This window comes from Podospora anserina, chromosome 1 (genome assembly GCF_000226545.1).
Source record: "Podospora anserina S mat+ genomic DNA chromosome 1, supercontig 1".
Classification (NCBI taxonomy): domain Eukaryota; kingdom Fungi; phylum Ascomycota; class Sordariomycetes; order Sordariales; family Podosporaceae; genus Podospora; species Podospora anserina.
In genome coordinates this window covers 1,818,269-1,832,373 of record NW_001914859.1, presented here as the reverse complement: position 1 = coordinate 1,832,373, position 14,105 = coordinate 1,818,269, and the positions used below count along the sequence as shown (strand labels likewise).

General features: G+C 52.0%; 6 protein-coding genes across 6 annotated transcripts; 4 read left to right on the top strand and 2 right to left on the bottom strand.

Moving 5' to 3' along the window:
• Positions 1 to 120: 120 nt before the first annotated feature.
• Positions 121 to 3,604, bottom strand: PODANS_1_5180 (uncharacterized protein; the record flags this gene model as incomplete). The annotated part of the gene is made up of 3 exons (XM_001912688.1): positions 121 to 1,348; positions 1,417 to 2,769; positions 2,964 to 3,604. The coding sequence occupies 3 exons, from the start codon at positions 3,602 to 3,604 to the stop codon at positions 121 to 123; spliced, it is 3,222 nt and encodes a 1,073-aa protein (XP_001912723.1).
• An 884-nt stretch (positions 3,605 to 4,488) lies between these two features.
• On the top strand, positions 4,489 to 6,160 carry PODANS_1_5170 (uncharacterized protein; the record flags this gene model as incomplete). The annotated part of the gene is made up of 2 exons (XM_001912687.1): positions 4,489 to 4,736; positions 4,801 to 6,160. The coding sequence occupies 2 exons, from the start codon at positions 4,489 to 4,491 to the stop codon at positions 6,158 to 6,160; spliced, it is 1,608 nt and encodes a 535-aa protein (XP_001912722.1).
• Positions 6,161 to 7,002: 842 nt separating this feature from the next.
• PODANS_1_5160 (uncharacterized protein) lies at positions 7,003 to 8,993 on the top strand (the record flags this gene model as incomplete). The annotated part of the gene is made up of 4 exons (XM_001912686.1): positions 7,003 to 7,784; positions 7,843 to 8,475; positions 8,592 to 8,723; positions 8,771 to 8,993. Coding segments are annotated over 4 exons (1,770 nt in total), but the record flags the coding sequence as incomplete, so codon positions are not given.
• A 612-nt stretch (positions 8,994 to 9,605) lies between these two features.
• Positions 9,606 to 10,112, top strand: PODANS_1_5150 (uncharacterized protein; the record flags this gene model as incomplete). The annotated part of the gene is made up of 1 exon (XM_001912685.1): positions 9,606 to 10,112. The coding sequence occupies one exon, from the start codon at positions 9,606 to 9,608 to the stop codon at positions 10,110 to 10,112; it is 507 nt and encodes a 168-aa protein (XP_001912720.1).
• A 318-nt stretch (positions 10,113 to 10,430) lies between these two features.
• PODANS_1_5140 (uncharacterized protein) lies at positions 10,431 to 11,102 on the top strand (the record flags this gene model as incomplete). Its single annotated transcript, XM_001912684.1, has 1 exon — positions 10,431 to 11,102. One exon carries the CDS (start codon positions 10,431 to 10,433, stop codon positions 11,100 to 11,102), a length of 672 nt encoding a protein of 223 aa, XP_001912719.1.
• Positions 11,103 to 11,511: 409 nt separating this feature from the next.
• Positions 11,512 to 13,440, bottom strand: PODANS_1_5130 (uncharacterized protein; the record flags this gene model as incomplete). The annotated part of the gene is made up of 5 exons (XM_001912683.1): positions 11,512 to 11,746; positions 11,826 to 12,177; positions 12,230 to 12,405; positions 12,454 to 12,925; positions 12,984 to 13,440. Coding segments are annotated over 5 exons (1,692 nt in total), but the record flags the coding sequence as incomplete, so codon positions are not given.
• Positions 13,441 to 14,105: the final 665 nt, after the last annotated feature.

The window sequence follows — 14,105 nt, the reverse complement described above, 5'->3', positions numbered from 1 at the left end:
ATGTTCAACGATTTGCCCTAATACCTTTTGGTGTTCTCTGAGCGCTTTTGAGGGACAAAGTGTAATGTCATCTCTTTCCAAAACATATCCAAGTATTTGAGATTGAAAACTACCCGCTACTCACGCATCCACTTCGCTCCATGGCCCGAGGTTGAACGCAAACTTGACCTCCTTTTCCCTGTCCACCTTGACCAACAAATCTTCCCTCACCCCCGGACCGCAGGCGGCCGTGCCTACCCCGGCGACCTTGTGATCTAGCCTAAGAAGCGTGGCATTCTCCTCCACCAAGTCGCACGGATGCTTTGCGTCCTGGATCGTCTTTGTCGAGTACCGCGACACAGCAAAATTACATGGCACGTCCAGACCACTGTCTCTGTTGCCGTATCCATATATACCGGGCTCCGCAAACAGCCCCGATCCGCCGCTATAAGGGTTCACAATGGTAACCCACCGCGTGCCCATCCTGTTGCCGTTCTCTTGTGGGACGTCATAGGGTGTGTGTAGCTCTGAAACAGACTCTGCCGTCCAGATTCCCACCCGCTGGGCCGATCTTTTGTCGGGATATGACTCGCCCGGCCCGAGGCCGTGCCATTTGACCTTGTCCAGTTGCCTGGGGAGACACAGGTTGAGCCCGATGCGGGGCACGTGCTCAGGAGCGTAACCTGTGGCTTTCAGAGTAACGGCGATGCTGAGATTTCCCGACATTTCTATGGTGTAGGTAATTGTTGCATGGTAGCCCCAGTCGAGAACCGGAGGAGCCAGGAACACTGTAGACGTAACTATAACCTTCCTGAAGATCTTCTTGCCGTTCTCTCCCACGCAGTAATAATCTCCCCCAGCCACACTGACCGACCGGAGCTGACTGGTCATGGTGTCGACACCGAAACGCTTCCAGTATGGCACAGATAAGGCTTGATCATTGTCGGTAGGCGGACGCCAAAACGACGGCATAATGGCCGCGCCAGTTGTTGGATCAGGCTGCAGAAGCTTCTGACCTGCATGTGTCCAACTTGTAATGTACCCGGAGGTTTTGTCAAACACACAGGTGAAGCCGTGGCCGGTGATAACAGCCTCGGTCCGAGTGGTTTCAAAAGAGAGCCAGCCTCCGTCTTCGGCGTGAGGGCCCATAGAGTGCCCGTTGAAGAGGTGATGCTGAAACCATGCAACCTCGTGGCCGAGGGCTGCCCACGTAGTAGGCATCCTCAAAGCAAACGATATCGTGAGGTATACGTGGGGCTGGTGGCTATCCTTCCTCTTGCGCCAGACATGTACATCCTCAGGGATCGCGACTCGCACCGTTTCACCGGCTGGTATATGCGGGAGGTTCAAAATCCCGGAGGCCACGACACTCTCTCTAGACACCAGTTAGTCAAACTTGGGTAGGTGACAGCTTTGTACGAATGGTGGTTATCATACCTGATTTCTAACCTTTCGGCCTTGTAGGTGGCTGACAAATGGTTGAGATCGGAAAAGTCATATAGATTCGAAATGACCAGCTCATCTCCTTCAACAGTAACAGCAACAGGTTGGAACACTTTTTTGAGTTCCACCAGGCCCGGCGTTGGCTGATGAGCGCTGTTGACCAGACCGTCCATCACGAAAGTGCCGTCATTGGGTGTATCTCCAAAGTCACCGCCGTAAGCGTAGTACTGCTTGCCATCGCTGTCCCGCTTGAAAAGCCCGTGATTAGCCCACTCCCAGATAAAACCGCCTTGCAGGCGAGGGTGAGTTCGAAACGCATGCTGATAATCTTCGAGCCCGCCCGGGCCGTTTCCCATTGCGTGGGCATACTCGCACAAAATCACAGGCTTCTGGTAGGTACCGTCCGGTTTGACGCCTCGTGTGTTGGCCAGCTCTATGAGCTTGTCGACAGTTGGGTACATGAACGAGTACATGTCTGCAGACTCAGCCTGGGCATCACCCTCATAGTGCACCAGCCGCCCGGGATCCAGGTGTGTGGCAAGGGTGTACATTGCTTTGTGATTCTGACCATAGAATGCCTCATTTCCAAGTGACCAAATGATGATAGATGGGTGGTTCTTGTCCCGGTGTATCATTTGCTCCATGCGATCCAGGTAGGCGGCCTTCCAACTTGGATTGTTGCTCGTGTATTCGGCGGCCTTTCCAAACGCCAGCTTTTTACGTTCTTCATAGTCCATTTCCTCAGGGATATCCTGTGGGCGAGCGACCGCGTCATAGAATCCATGACATTCGAGATCCGCCTCATCGATCACCCACAAACCAAGCTCATCCGCAATGTCGAACAGTTTTGGGTGGCTGGGGTAATGGCTGCATCGCAAAGCATTGATATTGTGCCTCTTCATGAGAAGCAAATCCTTTCGTATGAAGTCTACCGGAACTGCTCTTCCGAAAACGGGGTGATGGTCGTGTCTATTCACGCCACGAAACTGTATCGGCTGGCCATTAACGGATATCAACCCGTTCTTAAGCTCAACCTTGCGAAATCCGATTTTCTGACGGACCACAGCTGAAAAGGTGATAGGGACACCCCCCAGCCTGTTGAACTGTATCTCGACCAAGTAGAGATTGGGGGTTTCGGCGGTCCACTTCTTCGGATTGGTGATGGGTATGCTTAGCTCGATCGATCCGGTTGATCGAACCTCCTGATTCACTACAGCGATCGTGTCCTCTCCTGGTAGAGTTCTAACAATGACTGCCAAGTCGGCTAGGTCAACTGTCGTAAAAACGTCGATTGTGGCGTGCAGAATAGCGTCCCTGTACTCAGCATCTAGGTCGGTCCGAAGGAACCTGAGGATCAGAACGCAGGGTTTAGCCAATGCGACGTGGACAATATCGAGTGTGTCCAATATACATACCAGTCTCGTATGTGGCCGGCGCGCTCATAGAAGAGAAGATTCACGTCACGGTAGATTCCTAGGACCAAACAAAGTCAGCCACTATTCTTTCGTATCTTCAAAGGTCCCCATGGGAGATGGATGCACTGCTTACCAGAGAGCCACCACTGATCCTGATCTTCAATGTATGACCCGTCAGACCACTGGTAAACTTTGACGATCACTTCGTTGGGACCCTCCGTGTCCAGCAGCTTGGTTATATCCCACTCGGCAGGGTTCCGGGACCCTTGCGCATAGCCCACTTCCTTTTTGTTCACCCAGACATGATACGCACTGTCAACGCCATCAAACCTCAGACGCACTTGATAGTCGTGAAAACTTTCCGGAAGAAAGAATGACCTGCTATATGTGCCGGTTGGATTTTCCGAGGGCACCATGGGGGGGCAGACGGGAAACGGGTACTGAACGTTCGTGTAATGAGGCCGGCCATGGCCCTGAAGCTGCCAGTGACCAGGAACCTGAATGGTAGTCCAGCCCTCGGACGCAGCATGCGAGGTATTGGCGGTCGGATCGGGACTTTTCGAAGGATTCGAAGCGTAATGGAAGTTCCACTGGCCGTTGAGTGAGAGTCTTGCCGTGTCAAGGTTATGAGACCGTGGAGGAAGCGTGTTGCGGCGGAAGACTTTCTCATTGCAATAGTCGGGCAGGTCTTTCGCTGCCATGTTTGCTGCTTGGGGGCCCGTGTTTCCAAGCTGGAAAGGAGCCGCCCTTGTTGGAAGCTGGGACATTTTTCTAGACCCCCTCCAGCTAGATCCTCGAAGTGTTTGGGAAGACGGGTTGCAATGGTGGTGGTGAGGGGTCTATTGGGGTTGAAATCGTGCCGCGCGACGAACATATGCGGGGGATCTTCAGTGTCCCATTGTTGTTGTCCACAGATATCCCTCCAATCAGCTTCAACATGCAGCTGCCCCGTAAAACATCATTTTGACCAAGCATTGAAGAGGTCTGGTAGATTTAGGAAAGCCTTTGCTTGGTCCCTGCCAATACCAGGACACGAAGGGCCTTATTTTGATCAAGCAACCTTTGATGATCTTTCTTGCCTTAGACAGGGACATAGAACAGACGTTTTCTTTGGAGATTTTGGTTAGCAAGAATGTATACAAGGAAACAAAACAGCCCCTCCAAAGATCAGGACAGGTATGGTGGTGGTGAGAGCTCAATGTTGGAGATGGCGGGGTTGATCTCAACAACGAATTCACCCATCCAATTACATCGATCGGGGATATCGGAGCCGAACGGCAACGCACCTGCTCAGTGGGGGTGGAATAGGCGGGGGATAGGTGGACCAAATTTTAAGTTACACTGATACATCAAGCGCCGGCATTCAACGAACAATGCCACCATGAAATCATGCAAGGCAATATCCGGCCCATTAAAGCTTCAGATCTTCCGGCATCAAGACCATAATGAGATGTCCTGTGCGGGGAAGCTACCTAGGTAGCAGTGGTTTGATACCACATCAATGATACCACAATGAAGTAAACGCTTCACAAAAGCAATGCACATCCCGAAGAGTGGAAGTTCTTCTTTCACTGACCACCGTCGTTCTCCTAGAAGATTTGGCCTTTCCCATTGCTAACCTTGAAGAAATCCATTAGAGTTTGCCGACAATATGGCGGCGAGCACAGAGAAGGCGGCGTCTTTCGCCGACCATCACGATGACAAGTTCCGCGACACCGACGTTGCCGTGCGGCTCGCCCACGATGTCGACGACACCAAATACTCCCCTTGGTCGGCAAAGATGGCACGTCTGTACCTTGTACTTGCAATAGCCTACCTCTGCGGATGTCTCAATGGCTACGATGGGAGCCTGATGGGCGGGCTGAACGGGATGAAGTCGTATCAACAGTACTTCAACATGTAAGATACATTCAGTTGGACTGTATGTGACACTCGCACCACCGTACTGACTTTGAATCACCAGGAAAACAGCAGGATCGAGTACCGGCCTGGTCTTCGCCATGTACAACATCGGCTCCGTCGCAGCAGTCTTCTTCACTGGTCCCGTCAACGATTGGTTTGGGCGCCGCTGGGGCATGTTCACAGGGGCTATAATCATCATCATTGGTACTTGTGTCCAAGCACCGAGTACAACTCCCGGTCAATTCCTCGCTGGACGCTTCGTTCTCGGATTCGGGGTGAGCTTTTGCTGTGTTTCAGCACCGTGCTACGTGTCTGAAATGGCTCATCCGAAGTGGAGAGGTACTCTTACGGGCCTCTACAACTGCACGTGGTACATTGGGAGTATCATCGCCTCATGGACAGTCTACGGTTGCTCCTACATTGGCACGCTCGATGCTTGGCGCATTCCGATTTGGTGCCAGATGGTGACTTCTGGTTTAGTCTGTCTGGGTGTATTCTGGTTGCCAGAAAGTCCAAGATGGCTGGTGGCCCAAGACAGACACGAGGATGCACTCCACGTCTTGGCCGTTTACCATGGAGAAGGGCGGACCGATCACCCCATTGTCCAGTTACAAATCAAGGAGATGATGAACCAAATTTCCTCCGAGGCGTCCGATAAGAAGTGGTACGATTATCATGAATTGTGGAACACTCATTCCGCACGACGGCGTCTGATTTGCGTTCTCGGGATGGGCATCTTTGGCCAGATCAGCGGCAATTCGTTGTCGTCTTATTACATGGTCACAATGCTGGAGTCCGCAGGTATTGTGCAAGAGCAGCGAGTGCTGGCGCTCAACGGTATCAACCCCGTGCTGTCGCTCTTCGGAGCTGTTCTTGGCGCTCGCATGTCAGACGTCATTGGCCGGCGAGCGCTGCTGCTCTACACGATTGTGTTTGCTTCTGTTTGCTTTGCCATCATCACAGGCACCAGCAAAATGGCTACTGATGATCCGACCCAAGTAGCAGCTGCCAACACCACCATCGCCTTCATCTTCATATTCGGAATTGTCTTCTCATTTGGTTGGACACCCCTTCAAAGCATGTACATTTCAGAGTGCCTTCCTACATCGACACGAGCCAAAGGAACCGCCGTTGGGAATTTCTCCTCGGCTGCTGCATCAACGATTTTGCAGTACGCTTCTGGCCCTGCCTTTGAGAAGATTGGTTATTACTTCTACTTGGTTTTTGTGTTCTGGGATCTTTTTGAGGCAGCATTCATCTACTTCCTGTTTCCAGAGACCAAAGACAGAACATTGGAGGAATTGGAAGAGGTGTTTTCTGCCCCTAACCCGGTCAAGAAGAGTTTGGAGAAGAGAAGTGCCCAAACTGTTCTCAACACGGTCGGCGCAAACCCAGCATCGGAACTTGATCATGAACCTTAGGATTGTGAAACATGTAGGAGCCGAGCTGCTGGTATTGAATGAGTATGTACCTAGGTACCTAGTTCTTGAACCATAATCTGACAGAGGAGTTGCACAAAAAAGCCTATAGGAGAGGTTTTGATACTAACATAATGTATACCTGTAGGGGAGGGAATGTGATTGTGCCGACTGGTTGTCAACTCGGGAACGGACCAAAATCCCCCGAGGTGATCAGGGTGCGCTTAAGGTTTTCGGAATATTTCTTCAATACCACCCAGGATAACAAGCGATTCTCGATTTACCCTTGCTATCCCCGCTTTCTCCGCAGCACATGCAAAATAAGCTTAAGGGCCCATGTCTCCCCAGTTTCCAGTCCAAGACCCAGTTTTCTCCAACGTTACTAAGTGCTGGGATACCTCTTGGTCCGCTTCGGGGTGCATGAGTCCTCTGCAATCATGATCGACTACGTCCACGCAGGGGAACCTGCGAGGAAGAGGCTTCGTACATCCCATGCGGTGAGTGTTAACTGTCTTGCTTACTCCGCCAGCCTGGGCTGATGAAGTGGAAGTGTGACCTGTGCCGAGCACGAAAAATCAGGTGAGATCCCCGGTGTGTGGGTTCCAAACCCAGAGTAGAGACAGTTGCTCACAGGTTACGAAATTCAGATGTGATGGGAAAGATCCTTGCGTGGCATGTGCTTCGACCGAAAATGACTGCACATATGGCTCCGAGGCCAATTCGTCAGTAGCACTTTTTGCACAGCAGAATACTAGATTTTGGAAAAGCTGACAGTGTGAATCAAGGAGAGGGAAGAGCGACTTGATATTGGATGGAGTGTTACGTTTGGAAACCTTCCTGCATAAAATGAACGCCAATCTCGTAGGTCTACTCGAGTCTCGGATGGGCAGACTCGAGTCCATTTGTCTGACATGTTCCAGATGTCGCTGCAGTCAATGACAAGCTCAACCCAAACGGCATCAACACGAACCACAAGCTTCTCCAGCAGTCCTCTGAGTGACCTGCATACACATCACCAGACACTCAGTCGTCAACGTACTAGAAGTATTGGCCAGTATGGGGTGAGTCCGACAACTCCTACCCCCAACGAACTCGAAAATGCAGTGCTCGAATCCTGGCACACATCGACGACTGAGTCCGTGTTGCACTGGCCACACTTTGATGCGTTTCCCAGTCTTCGACAGCATTACATACCAATCTTCGAGTTGGAAAGGTCGCGCCACCCGCTGAAAGTCAAAAGCCAGTGGTCTGACGATGCATCGTGCAATCTCCCAGAAGAGGAAATAGATGCAATCCTGGATGCCTTTTCCCAAAACTTCAACTTTTGGTACCCAACAATGTCACTGCATCAACTGGCAAAAACGAAGCAGACAATGCTGGGTGGTTGCCATGAAGAGGAGGACACGCCAGAGACTTGCCTAGCATTGTTGACGTTAGCATTGGGCTATGCGAGCAAGGTCACCTCGAGACTGGTGAACAGTCCACGGTCACCGGATTCGAAAGAGAAAGAAGAAAAGGCTTCTGCTCGCTCTAGGGGCGACCTCTTCTTTGAAAAAGCACTGAAAATGCTTTATGTGGCTCAAACTGATGTAAGCTCAACATCAGCTCAGTGTTTGTTCTTCACTGCGTAAGTGTGTCCTCCACTCATTTCAATCTCGCGCTGACTAAAGACCTGGGTTTGGCAGCATCTACTTTGCTTTCCTCCGGCGTCCTCTCCAAGCATGGCAGTGCATCTCGTCAGCATCGTCAAAATGCATGTTGCTGTTGTCCTACGCAGATTCAGTCCCCTCCACCTCGTCGCCTTACATACAGTCATCGAACACACACCTGCCAAGTCCAAGGAACGTCGGTGCTGAAGACGAGGAAAGAACAAAAAGAATCTTTTGGGCTTGCTACATTCTCGAATCGGATTATCTAGCTGAGCTGTCCCACGTACCACTATCGGGCATTGCCAGAATTGAGTCTTCAGTCTCACTGCCGGTGGGCACGTATCACACCCATGAGTCACCCAAGGACGAGGAGCTGTCGTCCTTGTACTTCCTGGCATGCATTTCGATGAGACGGCTGCTGAATCGAGTACATCAGCTTTTATACGCAAAGGATACTGGTGCGGGAATGGACATCAATCGATTTCCCAGCGTGGTTGCGGAACTGGACCACCAGTTGGAGGAGTGGAGAGACGTTCTTCCTAGCGCTTTTACGTTTGAGGTGCCGGAAATCGACTCTAGGCGACAGCGGAAGCCGTCTGGCGAAATGACTGAACATGGGAGGTTTCTGAGGCAGAGATACCTGACTTGCCGAAGTGTGATATATCGACCGTAAGTTACGCCGCTTTTGTCTCGTCTGGACGTCTCTCACTTTGTGATAGGTACCTGATGGGGATGCTCAGCGGGCAGTCCCTCACTAATATCCATGACCGAATCGGGAACACCAGTCCTTCTGTATCACCGAACCAGGGCATCCTCGGCAATTGCAAGTCCTGTCTCGACGCCTGCCTCCTTCACATCCTCAATCTGCGAGGTTTTTCCCAAACAATCCTCGTAGACACCTGGATTTGTTCTCTGTCGTAAGTCACAACCGCTAGTCAGTATGCTCCAGCTAATACACCACTAGAATGGCCGGGGCAATGCTTGTCCTTCTTGCCGCATGTCAAGTGCCATCGTTACGCAACCTCATCGGACCAGAAGTCTTGGCTGCAGGACATCACCTCACCCAGTTGTTGGAGGGTTGGCAGGAAGTTGCTGGGGGACCAAGTTCACCCAGCGTGGATCAAAGCGTCCATATTATTAAGGAGGCGGATGGGTTCATTCGGAATGTGTATGATCAAGATGGGTAAACCTTTGTCCTCGCTAAGAGGTGGATCCACCTGGTGTAACCCCTGAATTACCCCTGAGTGGCTTGGACGCAAAAGGACCAGGGTTAGGGTTCCTCCGGCGGGACGATCACTAAACATGGTTTCTTTCCGTAGATTACAGTCAGCACCTGCAGTAATGACTACCTATCTACCGCTGGCATCTTCAGTGTTCCAAGAGCTCTTTTTAACAGCACGAGAGCTTGTCATTGTTCCTCCCACTTGGGCTATCAGCTTTCCCCATGACGATCCGATTGTCCGCCACCTCAGCCTACTATACTCTCCTCACCGTACTACTAGGGAACAACAGACATCAAATATCTTGCTAAGATCTGGAGATTAGTAGGTTGTAATGAAATAAAAAAGGTATACCGAAAACTGCGGTTTAGGAAATACTAGGAAGATGTTTACTGAACACCCAATGCCATGACATCAGCTTGACGATTACCAGCCCGCAACGTCCAATATGTCCCTCCAACTTTTCGCCTCCATCCAGCAACCAAGCCGAAGTCCGCGGATCAAGTGCGACAAACTGAGTAAGCACCTAATCTACAAGATAGACCCTATCCGACGACAAACACCAGAAACTCGCTCGCAATGGCCACCCTTTACAAAAGCCCCCATGCCCGCACCTTCATCTCCTCCTGTCTCCGCCTCCATCCGGTGCACGTCCGCAAACCTCTCAATTGCATCTCTGACTTCCAAGCATCGTTTCCATATCACTCGCCAACCCGACGGGATTTATCAACACTATCCACCATGTCCGCAATCGGTAACCTCCCTAAAACATTCCGGGCAGCTGTGCTCACGGGACTGAACCAGCCTCTGGAGCTGCAGTCCTTGCCCTTAATCCCCCCTGCTCCAGGCCAGATTCTAGTGAAGGTGCTGGCATGTGGGATCTGCCACACTGATGCCTTCGTCGCGGCGGGGATAATCCCGACGTCGTTTCCAAGGATTTTGGGACACGAGATCATCGGGGAGGTTGCTGCGCTGGGGGAAGGGGTGAAGGGGTTTAGTCTTGGGGAGAGGGTCGGGGGCGGATGGCATGGTGGTAAGTATTTTTCTGTTGTGGTATTTTGTTGCGTCGTTCTTTCCTCTCGTTGATTGCTCTTTCCCTTACGGTCTTTGGTTGACGCTCCTTCCCTTTCTTTGTTCCTGCCAAATTTACTTTTCCCATTGTGGAGGTTGTTATCCTGCCCTTTTGCACATTTGTCACATTCCCACTTTAGCACATTACCCCATTTCACCCTTCTCGCCCCTCTCCATCACCCCCTTTTCCCTTCTCCATCACCCCCTTTTCCCTATCTTGCCTCCTTCATTGACACCCCCCCACCCCCGCCCCCAGGCCACGACGGCACCTGCCCCTCCTGCGTCAAAGGCGCCCACCAGTACTGCGCCAACGAAGCCATCAACGGCGTCTCCATGAACGGCGGTTACGCGGAATACTGTCTCCTCCGCCACGAAGCCGTCTCGCGCATCCCCCTCGACGCCGACCCCGCCTCCACGGCTCCTTTCCTCTGCGCCGGCACGACCGTGTTCAACGCCCTCCGCCACAGCGGGATCATCCCCGGGGAGGAAGCCGTCGTTGCCGTCCAGGGCGTCGGAGGGTTGGGCCATCTGGCGGTGCAGTACTCCAAGGCTATGGGGTACAAGACTATCGGAGTCTCGACGGGGAGTGACAAGAAGGAGTTGGTGATGGGGGAGTTGGGGGCGGATGGGTATATCGATTCGCTGGTTGAGGATCCGGTGGAGAGGTTGCAGGAGATGGGAGGGGCGAAGGTGATTGTTAGTACGGCGCCTAGTGCGAAGGCTATTGGGGGGTTGCTGGGGGGTTTGGCGAATTTTGGGAGGATGGTGGTTTTAGCGCCGGTTGGGGGGGTGGAGTTTGATACTTTTTTGATGGTGACGAAGGCGGTCTCGGTTAGTGGGTGGTCGACGGGGACGGCGGTGGATGGGGAGGAGGCGGTGTCGTTTGCGAAGAGGAATGGGGTGAGGTGTTTCGTCGAAAGGTTTGGGTTGGATAGGGTGAATGAGGCGTTTGAGGGGATGAAGGGGGGGAAGCCGAGGTTTAGGAATGTGTTGGTGATGGAATGAGGACGGGGTGGTCTCTTTGCCGCCGTAGGGTAAGAGACACTGTTCAGTGTTGGCAATCTCATCCCAATAAGTCACTGTCATTGGTGGGATGTCTTCTCAGCACTGTGGAAGGCGCTCCATATAGGCCCCTACTGCCGTTGTGGACCCAAACTGCCCGAAAGATACTTAAGGGTGAACAGCCGTGGAGCCAGTGACCACTCCCAGTGCCAGTCCTCATCCCATTCAGTGAGGTTTGGATCTCTGGTAAACACAGCTTGAAGTTGTGAATCTTGCAAAAGTGAGGCAAAGCAGTTGTGGAGATCTTCATGCCCAAGCTCTTTATCGATATGGTACTTTAAGATGAACGGGACACTGATTCACAATTCAACAACTACTTGCTGCTCGAATCAAAAACAGAGACGGCTACCCCCTATTTCTGGCTGCTCTGCTTCGCATAATACTCAGCCACCCACTTCTTCACAATCAAAACAGACTGCTCCTGCACCTTCACAACCTCTGGGTTAGGCTTAATGTTGAGGTTCCCAAGCGCACGAGTGGTGAATGCGTCATCGCCGTGCACAGCGTTCTTGATGAGGAAGACCGAAACGCTGTCGGTGGACTGCAGCACACCGCCTGTTCGGATTTCGCTGGACATGCTCGTTCCTCTCCAGGGGTCAAATTCACTAGATTTGGTGTCAGTATTCAGTACCGTTAAGCTGACAAAGAAGAAGGACAATCACGCACCCGCTCGTCCAGATCACACGCGTCGAGTTCCGCAGCCAGCCACCAGTCTCTTCGTTCAGAGTGGTAGGTGTCTTGCCCTTGGCGCTGCCATACTTCTCGCCATGTGTAGCCGGGAAGTGAAGCTCGCACTGTCTTTGCCAGTACTGAGCATCAATTTTTCGTGACACCATCGAGAGCGACTCCTTTGGTGCACCTGTGGCCCAGGATGCAATCGGCTCATTGCACAAGAACCAGTACCAGGTGCGCCAAGGGTTCCCGAGGGTTCTCGCAATGAAATAGGGATTCCACTCGTAATGTGTGTTGAGGCACCAGAGGGGATCCTCCTGTCCCCAGGTGTTGAGATACTCGCAAGCTGTGGCAGTGTTAGCAGTCCTCCCTTCAAGGGGGATGTGCGGGTTCGTTACTTGACTGTCTGAAATTCATCCTAAAGTATGCAGCGTAGTTCCCGACAGAGCCAGGAACAGTTCCCAGAACGTCGTTTTCTTCCGACTCATTTGAGCCGACGATAGCATCGCACATCTCCAAGATATCGCGGTAACCGTTGGTTTCTTGCCAGTAGCGGAACGGCGTCGCAATAGCACTGCAAATGGTCAGCAAGGACACCCAAGAAGGAAGAGATGTGGCATACTAGGCAAAGTCGTCATCCTCAATCGGGAATGACGCACCGAACAATAGCTTGAGCGCCTGCACTTCCGTCTCGTTCCGGTTCGAAGCCAGCAAGTACTTGTCGACATATTCTGAAACCTCATTCAACGCAACAGTGCAGCGTGTGTCTCCCCTGTAAGAATCGATTCCTTTTCGGATAGTGTCGTAGTAGTACCAGTTCTCGGTGTTTGCTTGCACGATAGCGCTGCTAAGATGGAACGCGTAAAACACGCCAGGATAGGTGTGTTCAATCCAGCTGCCCAGCGTTGCCGCGTAGGATGTCCCAAACCAAACCCACGGCACCTTGGTAGCCACACTTGTTTTGCCGTCTTCGAAAGGGAAGACAACATTCTGGGCAAAGTTGACCATGTCCATGGCTGCTTGGTCCATTGTGAGATACTGTAGAGTCTCGGCATCGAAGCCATCGTATGGCGAAGATCCGCCAAAGTATCGGTCTGGGGGACATAGTACGTTAGCGAAGGCAGAAGAGACATTGTCAGATCAGAATCTTACGCTCGATCACAACGGTTGCCGCCCCAATGGCCTGTGCGTATAATCCGGTCATCGTTGTGTTATCCAGAAAGCTGTAACCTCGGCTAGGCGTGATGGACCCCCAGATTGGGGTCTCGCCAGGGGTCATGAGAACCACAGGCGACCCGGGGCCTCCCCATTTGGCAGGGTTTACGCAATATAATTGCTGCCATGTTCCAAGCTCAGGGTTGCTGTGATCTATCGGTTGGGTGAACCACTCGCAAGATGCGCTGGCGCCAGCGGCCTGGATGACGTCTTGGGCAGACTTGGTCAGAACGTCCGGCACGCCCTTGATTGATGCTCTCGGTGCAGCCCATGCTGCAAATGGGAGCACTGTATTCGTGGGTATCTTCATAGTGAAGGCTGACGTGGTTGGAGGCCAAATCAACACCAGAAAGCTCTCTGTGACATGACAGGTGCTGTGGGCTTTATCACCCTGTCAAAGGCCTTTGACGGAGAATATTCAAGTACCGAATGAAAGGGATCATTGTGGGGAGCAGTGTAACGCTATGGATGAAGACGATGGATAAGTTAGAAATGCATATGAAAAGTGCCTCTGATACGGCCATTGTCGATAGTATGAGGCTAAATGCCAGGACCCTTGAGCTGTCTAGCCCACCTGTCAGTCAGGCCACAATAAGCAAACCAATCAATTTACATACCATCTACAGTTCTCTACCTCATTTATCTGCACGGTATTTGCCTTCCAGCCCGCTCATACTTACGCCTTGCAGATGCGGAGAGCACCACATGGTTCCCACATGTCGCCGATCCAGGATTTGGTCGGGGTCAAATGAAGCAGACGGCAATCCTGGTTGGCCCGGCTAAAGCTGTCAGTTGTGAGCAGCTAAGAGCTTGCTGCAGTCTTATTGAAGCAATCTGAATACCCTTATATCTCTGCTCCAATACGCCCATCTTGGCGCTTGGTCCTCTAGTGACAATCTACAAGAGAGGAGCTCGACCTGTTTGATATTCTCGTGCCGCGGCAGTTGCATTCTTCCTTGACTCGGAACTCTATCCATGGTAAAGGTACCAGGAGACCAAGGTAAGTTGACTGATTGTCCCGTGTGGCTCTTGGTTGGCGAGTCTGGGTCGGACGGTACT